The sequence below is a fragment of the Podarcis muralis genome, chromosome 7 (assembly GCF_964188315.1).
Source record: "Podarcis muralis chromosome 7, rPodMur119.hap1.1, whole genome shotgun sequence".
Lineage (NCBI taxonomy): Eukaryota > Metazoa > Chordata > Lepidosauria > Squamata > Lacertidae > Podarcis > Podarcis muralis.
The window spans coordinates 12,476,818-12,495,922 of record NC_135661.1 but is presented as its reverse complement, the minus strand read 5'-3'; the positions used below and the strand labels follow the sequence as shown (position 1 = coordinate 12,495,922).

Genomic DNA, 19,105 nt, shown 5'->3' with positions numbered 1-19,105 from the left:
CGGATCCTGTATGCGAGTTTCCCACAAGCATCTGGCTGGTCACCGTGAGAATAGGATGCTGGCCTAGGAGGGCCATTGGCCTGATTCAGAAGGCTCTTAGAGGTGTTCTTAAGGGGATCTACAGCCTGGAGGTCTGCAGAAGGGAGGGGGGAGAGTGCAGAATGGCCGGCTGCAGCAGCAGCAGCTCACACAACAAACCATGGAAAGCCACTCTAGGCAGCAGGGAGGAGATGTAGGATGCCCTGGTGGGAATCTACTGAGATAAGGACAGGAGCTCCCCATCTTGCCTTATTCATTGCTCAAAGACTCTTCCAATGTTTGGGTGTTAATGGTATGTTTTTTGAAAGCTTTAAAGAATAATTTAATACAAAAAGTAGTTAAGTTATACACGCACATGAAAATGATATACACCAAGACATTACCTAACATTTATGTTGTCTATATTCCCTTTCTTGTAGCTTGCAACAAACCCCTAAACTCAAACCCACACCATAAAGTGAAACCTTGGTAATCTTCCAAGACTTTAAGAATGCACCATAACAAACAGAGCAGATTAATATTTGCATCAGTTGGGGATTTTTTCAAAAAAATGCCACCTTCTCCATCTAAGTCTTTATCATTTGTCTTGATTTCTTAAGAATTCTTCAGTGCAATTTTAAACCCTGTCCAATAATATGGCACATAGCACAATGCACAGACTGTGGGGTTGGTATTTGTTTGGGTCTCTTTTGCATAGGAGTAAAGGTATGGATAGGTTGCTCACCAATAGTTCTCTGAGTGGTCATCAGGAGATACCTACAGAGCAGCCCCTTTTAGGAACATCCTCAAGTCAGGCTGGAGTTCTGGCCCTGCCTACTGCCTGCACGTGGCTCAAAGAGCCTGGCTCTTTCCACGAACACAGCAGCCCTACAAAAAGAACCATGCAGAAGACACCTGGAACAGTAATTCCTATGCCTGGAGGAGGATGGCAAGGGAGAAGGTCTTTTCAGTCCTGGCTCTCCATTTGAGGAGAGTATTTTTCATTAGTATTTTTCAGGCACCTACTTTTACTCCCATGGGACGTGGGTGGCACTGTGGGTTAAACCACAGAGCCTAGGACTTGCTGATCAGAAGGTCGGCGGTTCGAATCCCCGAGACGGGGTGAGCTCCCATTGCTCGGTCCCTGCTCCTGCCAACCTAGCAGTTCAAAAGCATGCCAGTGCAAGTAGATATATAGGTACTGCTCCGGTGGGAAGGTAAACGCCGTTTCCGTGCGCTGCTCTGGTTCGCCAGAAGCGGCTTAGTCATGCTGGCCACATGACCCGGAAGCTGTACGCTAGCTTCCTCGGCCAATAAAGCGAGATGAGCGCCGCAACCCCAGAGTCGGCCACGACTGGACCTAATGGTCAGGGGTCCCTTTTCCTTTACCTTACTTTTACTCCCAGGCATACTTAACTGAAAACTATGGAGAGACATGGTCTGAATAGAAATATTGGATTCTTGTCTTATTACACATGCTAAAGCTATTTTTGGTCATCGGCATACTATCCCTTGCTTTTTCCTGTAGGACTAATTGCAGTCGTTAACAGTCATCAACAGGTTTATCATACCCATTGAGCCAATCACCCATCTCCTACTACCCTTCTGAGAAAAATCCCACCCCACTATATATAAGGGTCTGGTGACTTCTGTTTCAGTGAATCTGAAGAAGTGTGCATGCACATGAAAGCGTATACCTAGAACAAACTTAGTTGGTCTCTAAGGGACGCGGGTGGTGCTGTGGTCTAAATCACAGAGCCTAGGGCTTGCCGAACAGAAGGTCGACGGTTTGAATCCCCGCGACAGGGTGAGCTCCCGTTGCTCGGTCCCTGCTCCTGCCAACCTAGCAGTTCAAAAGCACGTCAAAGTGCAAGCAGATAAATAGGTACCGCTCCAGCAGGAAGGTAAATGGCATTTCCGTGCGCTGCTCTGGTTCGCCAGAAGCAGCTTAGTCATGCTGGCCACATGATCCAGGAAAATTGTCTGCGGACAAACACCAGCTCCCTCGAACAGTAAAGCAAGATGAGCACCGCAACCCCAGAGTTGTCTGTGACTGGACTTAACGGTCATGGGTCCCTTTACCTTTAAGGTGCTACTGGACTATTTTTTATTTTTTTATTTTGACTGCATCAGGCCAACACGGCTACCTACCTGAATCCCAAGCATTTGATAGACTACAGCAGTGGTTCCCAAAGTGGGCAGAACTGCACCCAGAGGGGATTACCTGGTCGGGGGAGGGGGGGACGAGACTAAAAGGCAAGCGGGGGGGGGGGGAGCTGGAGGTGTAAACGACTATCATACTTTGAAAACCTGGTATCGCTGTATCAAGTTCATCAATTTAATTGAATTAATAAAACTAAATAGATGAAACTGGAATTTGAGTCAATGTGCAATCAATTGTTACTGTTTCAAATCTTATTGTTCTATTATCTTTCACAGTGGGTCATGCAGACCACTATTTTGAATAATGTTTCTTACAGGGTAGGGTAAAGGGCACGGGGGATGAGTTTATAGAACCCAAGCAGGCAGGGCCCCAAACATGTTTGAGAGCCACTGAGCTGGGAGGATAGTTTTACTGGTAGTGTGCGCTACTTGTGACTGTTAGGGGGGGCTGCTTTGTATATTTTTATGCACTGTGGTTTTGCATAAATGCATTAACATTTTAATTCTTGTTTTAATAAATATATTATAAGTCGATTGCAGGCTTCTGGGTAACGAGCAGCTAAAAATTCAAATAAATAATAGCTGGGAAAGGGGGGGGGCTGTGTGCCTGCACTTCAAATGAGGATTTCTGTAAGAAGTTATGCCTCTTTCAACTTAACGCAACCTGGAGGGAACTATTCAAAATGCGGGTATTTCCAAACACCCTCTGCACACTGTAGATGAACTGGGAAAGAACCCCTATGCCTGCCCCTGCTCCCTCAGCCCTTCCTTGAGAAATCACAGAATTGTAGAGTTGGAAGGGATCCTGAGGGTCATCTAGTCCAACCCCCTGCAATGCAGCATAAGATTCAGAAAACAGATGCATGAATTACAGGATATGCAAATCTACGTGACTCAACTGAGCTTTATTGGTGCCAAGTGTGAGTGCCTCTGATGATACAAGGAACCCTTACCTTTGTACTGGCAACCCCAATCTCTGGCCCAGCATTGATGTGAACCCCGCAGTCTGTCTCGCGAGATATGGAGCTCCCCACAGTATTTGTGATTCCTACAGTCAGGGCTCCTCTCTCCTTGCAGTAGCGTAGGGCCATCAGGGTGTCTGCTGTCTCACCTGCAGAGACAGACACCATCAGAGTCAGAAAATGCTCAACCTGGAGGACACAGAATCATTCTAGCCCAACCCCCTCTGCTTAAAAACCCCTAATGAAGGAGAGTCCACCACCTTCCAGGGGAGACCGTTCCACTGTCCAACACTTCTTGCCATCAAAAAGTCATTCCTGATGTTTAATCAGAATCTCCTTTCTTGTCATTTGAATCCACTGCTTCAGATCCTACCCTCTGGAGCCACAGAAACCAAGCTTGCTCCACCTTCTATGTGACAGTCCTTCAGACATTTGAAGGTGGCTATCCTATCACCTCTCAGCCTTCTCTACGCTAAACATACCTAATTCCCTCAATTGTTCCTCATTAGGTTTGTTTTCCAGACCCTTATCGTTTCGGTCCTCCTCCTCTGCACACCCTTCCAGCTTTTAATATCCTTCTTAAACTGTGGTGTCCAGAACTAGACACAGGACTATAGGCTGGGTATGATCCAGGAAGAATAGTGTGTTATTATTTCTTCCCTTGATTTGGACACTCAGCTTCTGTTGATGCAGCCTAGAATTGCATTAACTTTTTTTTTTTGCTGCTGCAAGATAGGCACCATAGACGAGAAACCACAGACCTAAGCAAAGCAGCAACGCTCTCTGAAGAACTCTAGTTCTTCCACTTCTTCATGAACAGAAGGCAGCTGCATTACAACAGCATACTAGCTAGGGAAAACATAATATTGCTGATTTGGACTTTATGATTTCTTCTTGTTCCTTTATGTGAACTGCCTGGAGTATACCCAGATGCAGAAAGGCAAGATATAAAATAGCTAAATAAACCGGACAAGATATTGTAATGAGAAAAGCAGCCAGATGTTAAGAAGGCAAACTGAGGGGGTGTTGTTCATTTTAAACAATACCTAAATTGCACACTGTTTTTGGAATGATGCAAAGGGCAAGAGTAAAGTAGGTAAACTGGGCAAATACTAAGTCACTGGCCACCCTCTGCTTCCTTGAGAAAGAGAAGTAAATGGCAACAATATCTACAGGATTCCAAATCCTTTTAGCAATACATTCTAGAAAGAAATCTCCCTACCAATGAACCATTCATATATTCCACTGGCACTCAGGCAAATCTAGACTGATCTGTCTAAATGGCTCTGTGTGTTATGTGTATGGAGTTAAACTGCTTTTCATAAAACAATTTAAACTACTAACTACTTCTTATGAATTTAGAGAATTCATTATTTATCATTACACTGAAAACGCTGAAACAACAGGAATACCAAGTGCATGGCAAAGAAGATTACAGGCATGCCTGCAAATCACCAGCAGAGGGTGTCAAATCCCCAGCCTGCTGACTGCCAATGCCTACCGTTCCTTTGGCCGGCTACTATCACTATGGTCAGCAGGGAGCACTCTAAGTGGCGCCTTCTACGCTCAGAATATATTCTAGCAGTTCCCCTGGCCAAGGAAGAAATCACTGTGCGGTAAAGGAGCCTCCAGATGTTGTTGGACTACAACTCCCATCAGCTGTGTTGGCTGGGGCTGATGGGAGTTGCAGTCCAACAACATCTGGAGGGCAATGGTCGGTGAAGGCTGCCTCAGAGGGATGGGAAACCCTGCAAGGAATCTGATGTTTGTGACTACCCAATACGACTCATGTGTCCAGGAGGGCAGAAGATTCTACAATTGGCTTTTAGCTTTTATTCCACAGAACAAGTTTTTTTGGCAAACTAAAGTGCCCAGGCTTCAACCATTTCATCTGAACGGTAACATTTCATTTTCAATGCAGCAGTAGTGCTGGAAGTGATTATAAAAAACAATTTTGGCTATTTAGCCCCTTTTTACTTATACTATATTATAGTATAAATTATCGGTAGGCAAACTAAGGCCTGGGGGCCAGATCCGGCCCAATCGCCTTCTAAATCCAGCTCGCGGACAGTCCGGGAATCATAATAATAATAATAATTTATTATTTATACCCCGCCCATCTGGCTGGGCTTCCCCAGCCACTCTGGGCGGCTTCAAAAAGAAAATTAATCAGCGTGTTTTTACATGAGTACAATGTGTCCTTTTATTTAAAATGCATCTCTGGGTTATTTGTGGGGCATAGGAATTAGTTTATTTCCCCCCCCAAAAAAAAAAAAATATATATAGTCCGACTTCCCACAAGGTCTGAGGGACAGTGGACCAGCTCCCTGCTGAAAACGTTTGCTGACCCCTGGTATAAATAGTCAAAACTACTTTTCTGGTAAAGTAGTAAGGGTCCTTCAGTAATGTGTAGCTATACACCTGATATTTTTTTAAAAAAATAAAAATGTTTTAGTTCTATTAGAGTTTAATTACTTTTTAACCATTTTCAATTTTTTGCATTTTCTCTGTGTTGTTTTAATTTGTGTAAGACACACCTTGAGTCCCGGACCGAGGAAAAGGCGGGATAGAGAGATAAATATCACAAACATATAATGAACAAACATGTATCCACATGCTGCAATTTTTAGCTTATATTTGAAGCTCAGCTTTAGGCATGAAATTCAGGCTGCATTTCACTACATTCACACAGGCTTTGTCCTTTGTTTTGAAACTCTTACATTTTGCCCCGGATAACTTGCACATGTCTGGTTCTAAGCATGCCGAACTCATTACTTCTAAAAACACAAACAAACAAACAAACAAACAAACAAACAGAAACACACATTGTTTGTATGAGCAATGGCCAAGAAGTACCATGTGCTAAGAACTCCAGCCGGGAGAATCCTGACTGGACTTGGTGGCTGCTGGATTCCACACCTCCCTCCTCGGTAGCAAGCCAGGTCAAAGGTCATGAGCCTAGCAAAAGGTAGCCACCTACTGGTCTCAGGTTGGCCTGCCACCTGCCCAGCACTGCTCCCAGGCCAAAGGCCTGTCCGTACCTGACTGGCTGATGAAGAAGCAGACATCATCTCTGAAGACGGGAGTGTTCCTGTCCAGAAAGTCACTGGCAAGTTCTACCATGACAGGCAATTCAGTCAACTCTTCCAGAACTTGGCGTGTCTGGTAAAGAAAAGAAAAGAAAAAGGAGGGAAGTCACATACTCCTCAGCCCATGAAGCAGTGCAGCAGATTCTGGAGGGAACACTTCTTGCTCCCACTCTCCATCTTTGTGTCATTTAAAGAGAGAGAAAGTGTGCAGAGACAAGGGATGACGTTTTGGCTTTTCAGTTTCAGTGCCAGAAACAAAAAGAGGGTCCAAGGTCGGCATCATTAAAACATATTCTCATAGGCAAAATAAACTATACAGGCCTCAGAGAAAATGTGATTTATTACATCAGAACTGGAGTGAGTTTCCAATTCTGGTAAGACTCCCAACATGCCAAATGTTCAACCAGGGGTACCAACTTGAATAAAATATTGGGGGGGGGGTAAGCCCCGCCTCGCACAATCAATCTCATGATGCGGTACACACACACCATTTGAATGCCAATGCCCATCAACTTTCAGGGGCCCTGCCCCCTCTAATATTTTATTGGGGAAGGGGGGAAGGGACCTCAGTCCCTAGGAGTTCTCTCCTACGTGTTCTACTGAGTATGTCTTTCCATGCTCCAGTTAAGAATTAATGACCCAGTAGGTAATTTCAGTGAGATATGCCTCCCGTCTGTAGAACCAAACAGACCAATGAAATGATGCTACAAGGACGGGTCACGGTTACAAGGAGCCATAAAAGAGCCGCATTCATCTATCAGCACCCACTCTCCGTAGCTTCACAGGCGTCATCGTAGGATCACAGCACTACTAATTTGCTCAATGTGTTTGAGATGCTACTCAAAAGGAAAACCCAAAGTCAGCCACTTACTGCAACTCCAGCGTGGTAGCTTGTTCCGCAAGCAATTAGGATGAGACGCCGACACCTTTGGATCTCCTTGATATGATCTTTCAAACCCCCAAGATTCACTATTATAAATATAGACACAAAGGTTTAGGTATTTAACATGACCAAAACAACTACCACTACTACTACTACTACTACTACTACTACTACTACTACTACTAAAGGAAAAACATAAGAGACATTTCAACTAAGACTTCAGGAATTATATTGTCCATTTAGAGGAATTTCAGAGCTTTCCCTCCTCTCATCATCTACACTACACAGTAAAGGTAAAGGGACCCCTGACCATTAGGTCCAGTCATGAACGACTCTGGGATTGCGGCGCTCATCTCGCTTTACTGGCCGAGGGAGCCAGCGTTTGTCCGCAGACAGTTTTTCCGGGTCATGTGGCCAGCATGACAAAGCCGCTTCTGGCGAACCAGAGCAGGGCACGGAAACACTGTTTACCTTCCCGCTGGAGCGGTACCTATTTATCTACTTGCACTTTGACATGCTTTCGAACTGCTAGGTTGGCAGGAGCAGGGACCGAGCAACGGGAGCTCACCCCGTCGCGGGGATTCGAACTGCCAACCTTCTGATTGGCAAGCCCTAGGCTCTGTGGTTTAGACCACAGCGCCACCTGCGTCCCACAGTACACAGCAGGGTCAAGCAAATGTCATCTCCTTAGACACTTTCCTAAGCAGGAAGAAGGCAAGTACCAAGTGTGGCAGCATAACTCCCCAGTCCCACTAAGCATCCCAGAGGAGAAGGGAAACTTGCTCAGCAGCAAAGTCAAAATGCAATCAACAGAAAGCAGAGGTGGAATAGTGTGGAAGAACTTCTACCTCAGCTATTTGATGGTGGAACCAAGTATCTCAGAAGGTAGAGGACTCTCCTTCATGGGAGGTATTTGAGAAGAGGTTGGCTGGTCATCTGTCAGGGATTCTTCAGTTGTGATCCCTGCATTGCAGGGGGTTGGACTAGATGGCCCTTGGGGTCCCTTCCAACTCTACAATTCTATGAATCATCCTTACATTACGTAAGGCAAAAGGGGCAGAGAATTTTTCCATATACAGACCATCCTGTTGTGTCCCTTCCCCCCTTAATCAGCAGTACTTTATTAAGCAAAAGCGCCTCAAAAGCCAAAACACCATTGACATGCTTTTGACTTAGTTACCGGTGTAGTCATCAAAGTTGACTCTTCCTCTCATGGTGTTGACAACAGATTCTGGTTGTTCAAAAATTTCCTTTTGCATGAATGAACTGAAGTTACCTAAAAAAACAAAAACAGCAGCAAAATGTAGACTGGATGGAAACAGCACAGCAATGTTTATTCTGTTGACAAAGCTACCTGTTGATGGCAATGGCGACCACCTGAGAGGTGTCAGAACTGAGTTCTGGAGAGCTCTGGCTGAAAAATGTCCTGCTTACTAGTATGTATAGGAGAGTAGCCATCCTAATAGAATTTTGTCCTTTTTGCTGATGCAGAAATTCTTTATATTTTCTTGTTTGTTATTTCAGAACGTGGTGTTTTATTATTATTGCAACTTCTTATATATAAATATTTTAGTACAGTGAACATGGGCTAAACAACATTGCCTGGGAAATGTAAATAAAAGAATAAAACGCAGCCTGAGTTTTGATTTTGATTTTCCTCTTCCCTCCCTATTTCCCATTTTGTGCCATTTTTTTTAAAAAATGTAAGCCTCCAGGTAGGTAGCCTGTGTCCCCGCAAATCTCCAGGAAGGATCTTCACAAACAAACACACACATTTGAAACTGGGAAGCCCTGACTATCAACATAGACATACCCTTCATGATTTGCTGGAGCTCCATTTGTAGGGTCTGGACAGCGCGACTAGGATGATCAGCCGCTGTGCGCTTGACTCGATGGATGGAGAGACGGCCGTCCACAACAGCTGCCACATCATCATCCTCCAGAAAAATCACTCGGTTGGTGTGCTCAATAACTGCACTGTAAAAGAGTAGAGAATGGTTCAACTTCCATCTATGGAAACTACAAGGAGAAGAATCTGGACTGTTATGCTTAAGGGCAAATAACTTGTAAGATTCACTGAATAGGCACATTATAAAACAATTGGACTCCAGTTATCCAGTAATGACACCATATTAGAACCAGAGTGTTTGCAAGAGTAGATATACCACTCTTGAGATAAGAGTTGAGCTGACTGATCCTATTGTATTTTTATATAAACTTTGAAATACTGCTACTAATAATAATGATACAATGCTGAATTGGAATACAACTACAGCCTCCCCTCCAAAAAACTATGAAGGGTCTGCAACTTAACATATTAACTGGATCATTTTTAACATCCTTACTTTATCATTTTACTGTAACCTACTTTTCAGCTCTTACGCAAATTTTATTGCATTTATTTAACCCACTTCCTTTTTTTTTTTACAGGCCCTTTTAAGATCAGTTGGAAACAAAGATCATGACTGATCACAAAATCATTCCTGTTTAACATAAGAAAATAGATTTAATTGGCTGTGCATTCCAAAAACATGGTCTAATTGGACACACACACCCCCCATGTTAATTTAAATTCCTCATTGGACTATCTATCAGAAAGCTCTTGAAAAGAAAACAGAAAAGATGCATAAACATTGGGCTCAGAGAAGAAGTGGGTCTAATGTACCCAAATAGCATGAAAGGTGCCCCCTCCCCGATGAACATTACAAATAAGAAATCAATGTAGCAGGTTTGTACCCTGAGAGTGTTAACTCCTGTGTCAAGAAAGTCGAATTGGTGCAGAATTAACCCTTAGGGTAAAATATTCGCCTGGGCTCCAACAGACCCCTGCAATCGTTTTGTGGATTGTTTTGTACCCAAAAACAGAACACCCTGCATAAAACATGGTTTTTATACAATGCTAGTTTTGCGCATAGTTGGCCTACTGAAGTTAATGCACATGACTGAGGTTCATTAGTTTTAATACTTTTGCTCTGAGTAGAACTTAGTTGGGCTGACTAGAATCATAATTAAAGTACACACCTGAATATTCCTTTGCTTTTGAAGAGGTAAAAGGTAAATGTAAAGGGACCCCTGACCGTTAGGTCCAGTCGCGGATGACTCTGGGGTTGTGGCGCTCATTTCGCTTTACAGCTTCCGGGTCATGTGGCCAGCATGACTAAACCGCTTCTGGTGAACCAGAGCAGTGCACAGAAACACTGTTTACCTTCCCGCCGGAGCGGTACCTATTTATCTACTTGCACTTTGACATGCTTTTAAACTGCTAGGTGGGCAGGAGCAGGGACCGAGCAATGGGAGCTCATCCCATCGCGGGAATTCAAACCACTGACCTTCCGATCGGCAAGCCCTAGGCTCAGTGGTTTAGACCACAGTGCCACCCGTGTCCCTTTGAAGAGATATAATAGCATAAAAATGAAATTTATGACACACACAAAATGCTATGGTGTTCTTTACCCTATTTTGAGAAGTTGTTGGGGTCAGAATGTAATCCCAAGCAGCTTAGGCATTTGGTAGTTTCACTTTCCTCTTTCAACAGGACCAAATAGGCTGCCTGATAAGCTTAGTAAATTAAACAGTGGGTGAGTGGGAGCTGAAACACTACAGGAGAACTGATCCCAGAAATGGCAAGGAGTAGGAAGCCATTCAGGTTTGCTAATAAATAAATTTATTTTTGCAACTATTCCAAACATCTGCTGCGGTCCACAGCGATGCTATTAGCACAGGAAAGAGCTGCCATTCTTCTCTCCCTCTAGGGAGCTGACACCAACATATATGGTTCCTCACCGGATGTTAGGCAGAGATATAGCAATTGACCTGAGGCCACTTGGAAAGCTTCAAACACCCACACAACTGTGAAGTCATGAGCCCTTCTGGGCACCTTTGTGAGGAAAGGCAGGAGAGCAATTTAAAATCTCAGCAAGCTGGTCCCAGACTATCAGCTATACCCTGCTGGCTCTGGGATAATCAGAAGCCTTAGAGCAGGAGGCTTCCTCAACCTCGGCCCTCCCAATGTTTTGAAACTACAATTCCCATCATCCCTGACCACTGGTCCTGCTACCTAGGGATCATGGGAGTTGTAGGCCAAAAACATCTGGAGGGCCAAGGTTGAGGAAGCCTGCCTTAGAGCCTCTGACACCAAGAGTACCTGGTCTGTTAGATTCACACCCATTTCCCGTTCCACTGGAAGCACGCTAGGTGCTGAAGGTGTCAGGTTGAGTCAGGAAACATTTTATGCCACATATAACACACATGCTACTTGAAAGTGACACACAAATGCCATTCACTCTCTCTTCTCCCCTCTGGTCCTTCATCCAAGAGAGGTGGCCTAGCAGTCAACCTCCTCCTTGGTGCATGCTGTGAGAAGCCAAGGACAAGGCGACTTTGGCTGACTCCACAGGGGCCACAGACCTCGCATCCGATGCAAAGTAGTACTCCACCGCTTTCTCCTCGACAGGAAAGAGGCAGGTGGTGCTGTCCACCCGGGAAAGGCTGCAACTCCCCTTCTTGTCTTTGCCTGCGGAGGCAAGAGAGCTCAGTTAGCTGCCATTAAGAGCGCACAAAGCAATGAGTGCAAACGAAGGCACCTCATTCCTGATAAAATTCACCCCAAGTCACAGTACCAACATGAAGCTTCACTTTCTTAAAGGTTGCTGGCATAGTCCACGGGAATATTTCCTGCAGAAGCACCATTGAAAGGAAGTGGGCAAGACCAATGCCACTGCCTTTTCATTTCAACAGGAGCTGTGCAGGAGGCTTTCCCAGGGAGTCTGCCTTGTGCAATTTTATTTTATTTATTTACTTCTTCCATTTATATCCTACTTTTCCTCCACACAGCTCAGGGAGGCCAGCGGACTTCTCCTCTGCATCACCATTTTATCCCAACAACCCTGTTAGGCTAGGAGGCAGTGACTGGTCCAAGGTCATCCAGTGAGCTTCTCAGCTGAGTGAGGATTCAAACCCTGGTCTCCCAGGTCCTAGTCAGACACTCTTGCCACTACACCACACTGGCTCTCAGCTTTGATTAAGGATGAAGGATGTGAAACATTTGAATGCCTTTTGGTGTGGAGTGGGGACTGTCATGTAAAAATGACAGTCTAGCTTTTCTTAAAAACACGATTTAAACTAGCCGATTTCTAAGCAATTCCGCATGCACAACATCCAAGCCTTTTTGAATTAGTTCTGTGTTTGTCAATTAAAAAAAAAAAGATGAAAATCAGGTGTTCTTAAACTTGAATTCAACGTGGGCCCTGGACAGGCAGCTAATACAGGTGTTGGGTTGCTGCCCTCAAAACCTCAGAGCCAGAATAGCTTTTCTGAAGGCAACTGAGCTAGCTGGAGTAGTTTGCGTTAGGAGAACTTGGACTGGGGAAGTGAAGAATGTATTTTGAACAGGCTGCTCTAGAGTCAAGCATGTTGTACCTTAAAAAGTATTGATTCAGGATGACTCTCACAATTGTCAGAAATACCAAGGACCAACTGAGGAGGCAGAGCATACCCTTGGTGGCTGGCAGCCATTGATAGCCCTCTCCTCCATGAATTTGTCTAATCCTCTTTTAAAGCCATCGAAACTGGTAGTCATCCCTGCATCCTGTGGGAACGAGCTCCATTGTTTTAGCATGTACTGTCTAGTTAAATCTATGGAACTGGCTCCCATAGGACACAAGATGGATTGAAGTCTTAAGACACCTGACAGTCAGAGTTATTGAAAATATGGGCTTGTTCTGCGAAGAACATTTGCACACCAATGATTTAAAGCAGCAGTGAATCACAGAACAAGCAGCTCTTCCTTAAAGGCAAAGATACATTTGGATTTGCTACCATATTTTTCCTGGCATTCCCCCATTTTTACCATGATTATCTACCCACTGGCAAACTGTTAGTATTCAGATCAGTGCTTGATAGCACCAATGTTAAATGTATTCTAAATTTTAGTATTAAAACATGGCTCTCATGTTGATACTGACTTAAAAAAGAAGAAGGCCAGTTCCAGTTAAGTCAGACATCCTCAAATCCGGATGTTGGTTTCAAATTAACAAAATCAGCAGAAGGCAGAGAAACCAGAGAAGGCGAGAGAGGAGTCAGAGGACCTTTTGGTTAAGTGGGAAAGCCCCATTAGGATTCTCGCATGCAGAATCTCCCGCCCCAATGCCATCTCTTTAATATGTTGCCATCACTTTCCATTGAACAAACAAGGTTATACATCTTGGCAATCAAAATCCAAGAACACTGTTTCTGTATGCACTTCTGCACCCAGAAAAGCAGGCTAAGGAATGAAAGGTTCTGCTCAAATGAACATAGTAGCAGACTATACCCTGTGAAGCTGGTCCCTCCTCTCAAATGGAAAGCAATCAGCTACATATTAAAGAGAAAGTGATTGTCTTAATTCATTTTCAGGACTCCTCATCGAATGAAGAATTATGTCTCAGGCACCTTTCTCCATTTTAATGGATATTCCATCAATAGAATGATCCATAGGTTGTGTGGCTGAAAGTGCAATATGAAAAAAATAACTTCAGTCTGTCATTGACAACAAGAGAAACTTCAGCAATGTCAATTTAAAAGAAAAATTAGAGAAAAGCAGAAGGCAGACTTTTGGCTTGGAAGTGCAGTTCACACGGCGCTTTTTGAGCTGTGTTAAGTCCTGCGAATTTCAGTCCCATGGGGCCGAGATGAAGCTGTTTTGCAGCAGCAGAAGAGGGCTCCTGTACCCATTGTCCCACCTGAATACCTGAATTAGCATTTGCACCTGGGATAGATACTTCCAATAAACCTTCATAACATGACTAAATGACAGGTTGCATGGAAAGGTGAAGCATCAGCATGGAGATACTTGGAGCAGAACAGTGGGAGGATACCCAGCTACGAACCCCTGCCCAGTCACAACCTTTGCTAGACAGTGTTCAGCCAGTCACCTATCCTGGGTTGCTTGCTGAAAGTTGAGATTCAAATAAAATAAATAAAGAAGGGGCTATGACGTTAACATATGAGAGTGCTGGAGGTGAAATAGTTAAACAAGTTACCCAATCAGGACCCAGGGGGTGGAGTCAGAGGAACTATAAAACCAGCTCTGGGAGGGGCAAAGGGAGGAGTTCGTTGGGAGGTTGGTTGGAGTGGGAGTGAATTGGGATAGAGTTTGTGGGTAGGTTGAGTTAGTGTAGCGAAATAAGCTGAGTCAGGAATAGTTAGGGGCTAGGAAAACAAGTAAATATCTGAGAGGTGGTTTAGTGAGTGAGAGCAGGTAGCGGAGGTTATAGGCCTGGATAGGCAGCTCATGAATGTAATTGACTGTTTATGAAACCACATGCTTGTTAAACTGCAATAAATAAACAGAAGTTTATGTTCCAACTTAACCCTGACTGGACTCAGTATTGTACCAGGTAGGGCCTGGGTGGTGGCAGTGAGAAATAAAGTGGTGGCACAGGGATCAATAGACGGTGAAACGTCCGGGGACCCTGTGTGATCGCCACAGGGGCCAATAAACCTTGCTGTGGAGATACTGGAATTCTCAGGCAAGCCTATAGAACTGTAGCATTAGTTGCCATCCAGTTAAAGGGAATAAATACATTCCTAAAGCCTCAGGGATGTTCTGCTGGGGGACAAGACGAGCTGAAGATACTGGTCAGTCTTCATACCAGACAGCTAAGGTGCCACGTGCACAAGGTATATAGTGATATTATGCAAAATGAGGGGAGTCGCTTACAACCAAGCTGCTCACTGTGTATCTAAGGGTGGACTGATTTAACAATCATTCCCTCTGCCCAGAAATGCCTAGGAACAGTACAGGGTTTGTGAGAGTTGGGGAAGAAGAGGCCAAGCGGGTTCTCTAAGCAAGGATTCACAGCACCTCCGCTAAAACTAGGACCACAGGGATGCGTTTAGGGAAACTGTGATGCATCAGCTGTTGCAAAGCCAATACGGGTTTGTAGAGCAGGTCACAGAACTGTAGAGTTGGAAGAGCCCCTAAAGAACCTAAAGAATCCCTGACAGATGGCCATCCAAACTCTGCTTAAGAACCTCCAATGAAGGAGAGCCCACCACCTACCCAGAGCCATGACTTCTAACATTATAAGAACAAACCTAGATTTTTCTGCACTTTCCACAATCCAAATCCAACTAAGGAACGCAGTGCACAATAGGGTTTGCTTTTTAGAAGTCTCCCATAGCATCTCATCTCCATATTAATAAGGTGTTAATTTAGCATATCTGAAGAAGTGTGCATGCACACAAAAGCTCATACCAAGAACAAACTTAGTTGGTCTCTAAGGTGCTACTGGAAGGGATTTTTTAATTTTGTTTTAATTTAGCAGATAGTACCAAACTTCTCACTTCTGCCACACTTGCATTAAAGAAGAAGAAAATGAGTTGAGAAATTCTTCGAGCTGTGATATTTACCTGTTCTGTACAGTATTGGAATGTGGTCAGTAGAAAGCTTGTGCTCACTCCGCACTCCAATGAGCAGGGGGCTTCCTCTCCTGAAAACAAGACATTCAGCTGTCATGGCTAATAAACACTGGTTTCTGCGTTGATTCTTCCCTTTGGAGGGCCTGATCACATTTGCAGCTTAGCTAAGTGTCAGCACAGCCAAGTTGAAAGATATAACCAAGGGGAAGAAAGTTTGGCCTGGAGATAGCAAGTTCAAGCGAAGCAACCTGTGAGGAGGGGGCAGGGCTATGGGCCTGGGGTGGTGTGTTTGTGTCAGACCAGGACACAGACCCAAGCTTCAAAATTGCACAGAACAAAAAAGATGGGGGGGGGACCTCACTAATCTGATCTCTATTATAGCCTGCAAATGGCAAACAGCACTAACTCGAGATCTATATAGTTCAGAGTTGGGCAGCTTTTAAGCCAAGACAGAATGCAGTTAAAGGCATCCCAGACTAGCTGAATGTTCACAGTCTGTGAGACAAACTCTCAAGAGCCCTGAATTTTGAGACTGCAATGATGTGCAGACCAAGCAAAATCTTAAAAGAACCAAACTGATTACCATCTGAAGACTTGTCTGCCTTAGACATATCAGATGATCCCTGACATGCTTACTCAAAAGTCAGTACCACAGAGATCAGTTAAGTGCAAACAAGATCACTGCCTTGAAAGTCCCTCTTTCACCCAATGGAACCAAGGGAACTACAGGTCTGGGTGAGGCAAGCAAAGGATTTTCAAAAGAGGTTTCCAGACCCTTCACAAACTACAATTCTCACAATTTTTGGAGTAAGCTATAGAACTGATATGAGTGCAAACATGACTTTAACTACCCAGATTCAGCTGGAAAATACAAACAGTCATTGCAGTCAAGATGTTAATTGTTTTGCTAATTTTGAACTGTTTGTGGTACTTCATGGATAGCAGGAAAGAACATTAAAGAATGGGGTCATTTTTCTAAGAGAATATTTTTGCATCAGCAGGTAACATGAAAAACAGGGAATATTATACCATAAGGTCACATAACAGATATGGCAAAGAGAATTTCCTCCAATTCAAAATTGGCTAAAATCTATGATAGCCTATCAAAAAGAGGGTGTGGGTGCACAAATAATGAAAATGACCTAGAGAAACACAGAGCATACTACTGGGACGGTATTTACCTGGTTCCAACTGCTTGACCAGGATAGTGAACACTCTTGAATACAAGGGCAAATGCACCTTCCTTGTGGAAAAACAAACAAACAAACAAACACTTTACTTTTTTAGTTAACATCATTTAAATGTTTTAATTAAAATATTAATATGCAGCCTTTGGGAGAAAACTCTTTCAAGGCAGCTTACAATACATTGCAGCTTAAAAGTCTCAGAAACAGTATACTGAGAGACCAGGGAAACCACCTAAAATTACTGAAGTACAGTATCGTCAAAGCTAACAGCAGAAGCAGACCAACCTTTTAGGGAAGCCATGAACAAGTGGTCAATTCCAAAGCTGTGGGGCTGCCCCTCTGGCTTCCACTGCTTTTGGAGGCAGCAAATTAAAAGGGGCCCCGCTGCTGACCTCAGAGCACCAGGAGCTTGGCACAAGTGAAGGCAACCCTTCAAATATCTCGGACACAAAACACTTTAAGCCTTTAAAAGTCAGAATCAGCATTATAAATGCACTAGTAACCAGGTCAGCTGATACAGTAGGACTATCTCATGTTCCTACCACCCAGTTCCCAATAAAATTTGGGACACTGCACTCTGGACTGTCAAAAATTTCGAACCCACCTTTAAAAGGCAGCCCCAGGTACAGTGCACTGCAGTAGTCCAGTCTGAACGTGACTTGCAAGAGCCAACCTCTCTTGCTGGTGAGACAATCCAAGCTGGTAAAATGCCTCCACTATTTTCTTGGCTTTCCCAGTTAGCATCAATGTCCAGGAGAATGCGCTTGGTTCTTCAGGGACAAAGTAGCCCCATTCCGGACCAGCAGCCCATCAAGCTTGGGAGCAGGCAATCTCCCTACCCAGCTCTGTCTTATCTGGATATAATCTCAGATTGTTTGCCCTCACCCACCCAGGACCACCTTCAGGATTTCAAGAGGGATGAGAAGTTGGAAACAAGAGAAGGAGCTGTGTGTCACAGCTGGCAACACCTCAAGCCAAATCCCCAGCTAACTGATTAGAATCTGCTTTTCTTGTGTCCTTATGTGCTTCTCCTGGAAGTTTCATGCAGACATTAAAAAGCATGTGGAGGGGGCAGGCTAGGCTCTTGTGGCACCGTAGAAGTCAACGGCCATAGGATAAAGCAGAACTTCTTCAACAGAACCTTAATTGTTCCACAAGAAAAGACTCCCAAGACCAATCTGGATGAACAGGATTTCAACACTGTGACTGACTATAACAAAAGCTGCTGAGAGGTACTACTACTACTACTACTACTACTACTACTACTACTATTATTATTATTATTATCCTCATCCTCATCCCTAGTCTGAGAATCACAGGATATTCTCTAAATTAGTCAATTAACTTACATCTAGTTTGGTAAAAGCTATGAACTAACATTACTGTTGCAAACAGGATCCTGGCTCTTTCATTTGCTCTTTGCTTTTCATAGAATCATAGAATTGTAGAGTTGGAAGGGACCCAGAGGGTCATCTAGTCCAACCCCCAGCAATGCAGGGATGTCTTACATTGCTGACTTAAGCAGCTGTAAGAGAAAGCAGATTGCTCTATACCAGCAATGGACTAAGCAATTCCTGAAACTTCACCATGAAACATATTAAAAGGTCTGGTAAAACATAAGAATTGTATATTGTCTCCTATGGGTGATAAGTGTTTTACGAAAAAATGTAGAATTACCAGCTGTTGGATGACCCTTTCTACCAATGTGGTGTAGCTGATATCGTCACTTTCACGGTTGTCATACATGTACTTGACAAGTTTAGCAATTGTCTCAGTATCAGTCTCGGACTCAAATTCATAACCTTTGCTTTCCTGAAAAAAACATTTAAAAAGTATGACTTATGTTAGTCAAAACAATGGAAATATGGAACATGGCACATGGGCAAGGGAATATCTACTACACACTATTTTTGTATCATAGCAACCATATTCTAAAAATATTGCACAGGCTGCTCCTGTTTCTTACAACTGCTCTACTTTCATTCATTAATTTCAAGTTCTCCTGCTCAGAGAAAGAATCAAACAGAATAAAGGAATGCAGAAGCAAAAGTACCATGTATTGAAGGGCATGGTTCCAGCTCACTGCTGCGCTCCTACAGAAAGCAGAGCAGATGATAACCACACAATGCAACCAAGCTAGTATGGAACCCAATGGCAAAGTTCTCAAAGGCTAGAATGGGTTGGGATTCAATTTTTGTTGGTTAGGGAGGGGAAGAGTGGCAATAGCATTCTAGAGCAGCTGATAATATATCTGGTGCCACATATGAGCGCAAACAATTAATAACCCCACAACCTCTTTTGCAAAGAAAAATTCCAGAGGGGGTTGCTGTGTTGTCTGTGGCAGCAAACACCGCAAAAAGTCTTGTGGCACCTTGAAAACTATTCCTGGAAGTACATTCATCT

At 43.8% G+C, this 19,105-nt stretch overlaps 1 protein-coding gene across 4 annotated transcripts in view; it reads right to left on the bottom strand.

Moving 5' to 3' along the window:
• Positions 1-19,105, bottom strand: part of GFPT1 (glutamine--fructose-6-phosphate transaminase 1) — a 43,803-nt gene that overhangs the window by 10,364 nt on the left and 14,334 nt on the right. The window contains exons 6-16 of one of the 4 annotated variants that reach the window (XM_077931223.1): positions 18,380-18,514; positions 16,697-16,758; positions 15,507-15,586; positions 13,545-13,598; positions 11,523-11,628; positions 8,929-9,092; positions 8,296-8,391; positions 7,104-7,201; positions 6,185-6,305; positions 5,864-5,920; positions 3,135-3,292 (exon numbers count right to left, since the gene is read on the bottom strand). In XM_077931223.1, coding sequence (XP_077787349.1) covers positions 3,135-3,292; positions 5,864-5,920; positions 6,185-6,305; positions 7,104-7,201; positions 8,296-8,391; positions 8,929-9,092; positions 11,523-11,628; positions 13,545-13,598; positions 15,507-15,586; positions 16,697-16,758; positions 18,380-18,514 — 1,131 coding nt within the window. The remainder of the gene's footprint in view (positions 1-3,134; positions 3,293-5,863; positions 5,921-6,184; positions 6,306-7,103; positions 7,202-8,295; positions 8,392-8,928; positions 9,093-11,522; positions 11,629-13,544; positions 13,599-15,506; positions 15,587-16,696; positions 16,759-18,379; positions 18,515-19,105) is intronic. The other 3 variants (XM_028741148.2, XM_077931224.1, XM_028741149.2) reach the window with 3 other exon arrangements.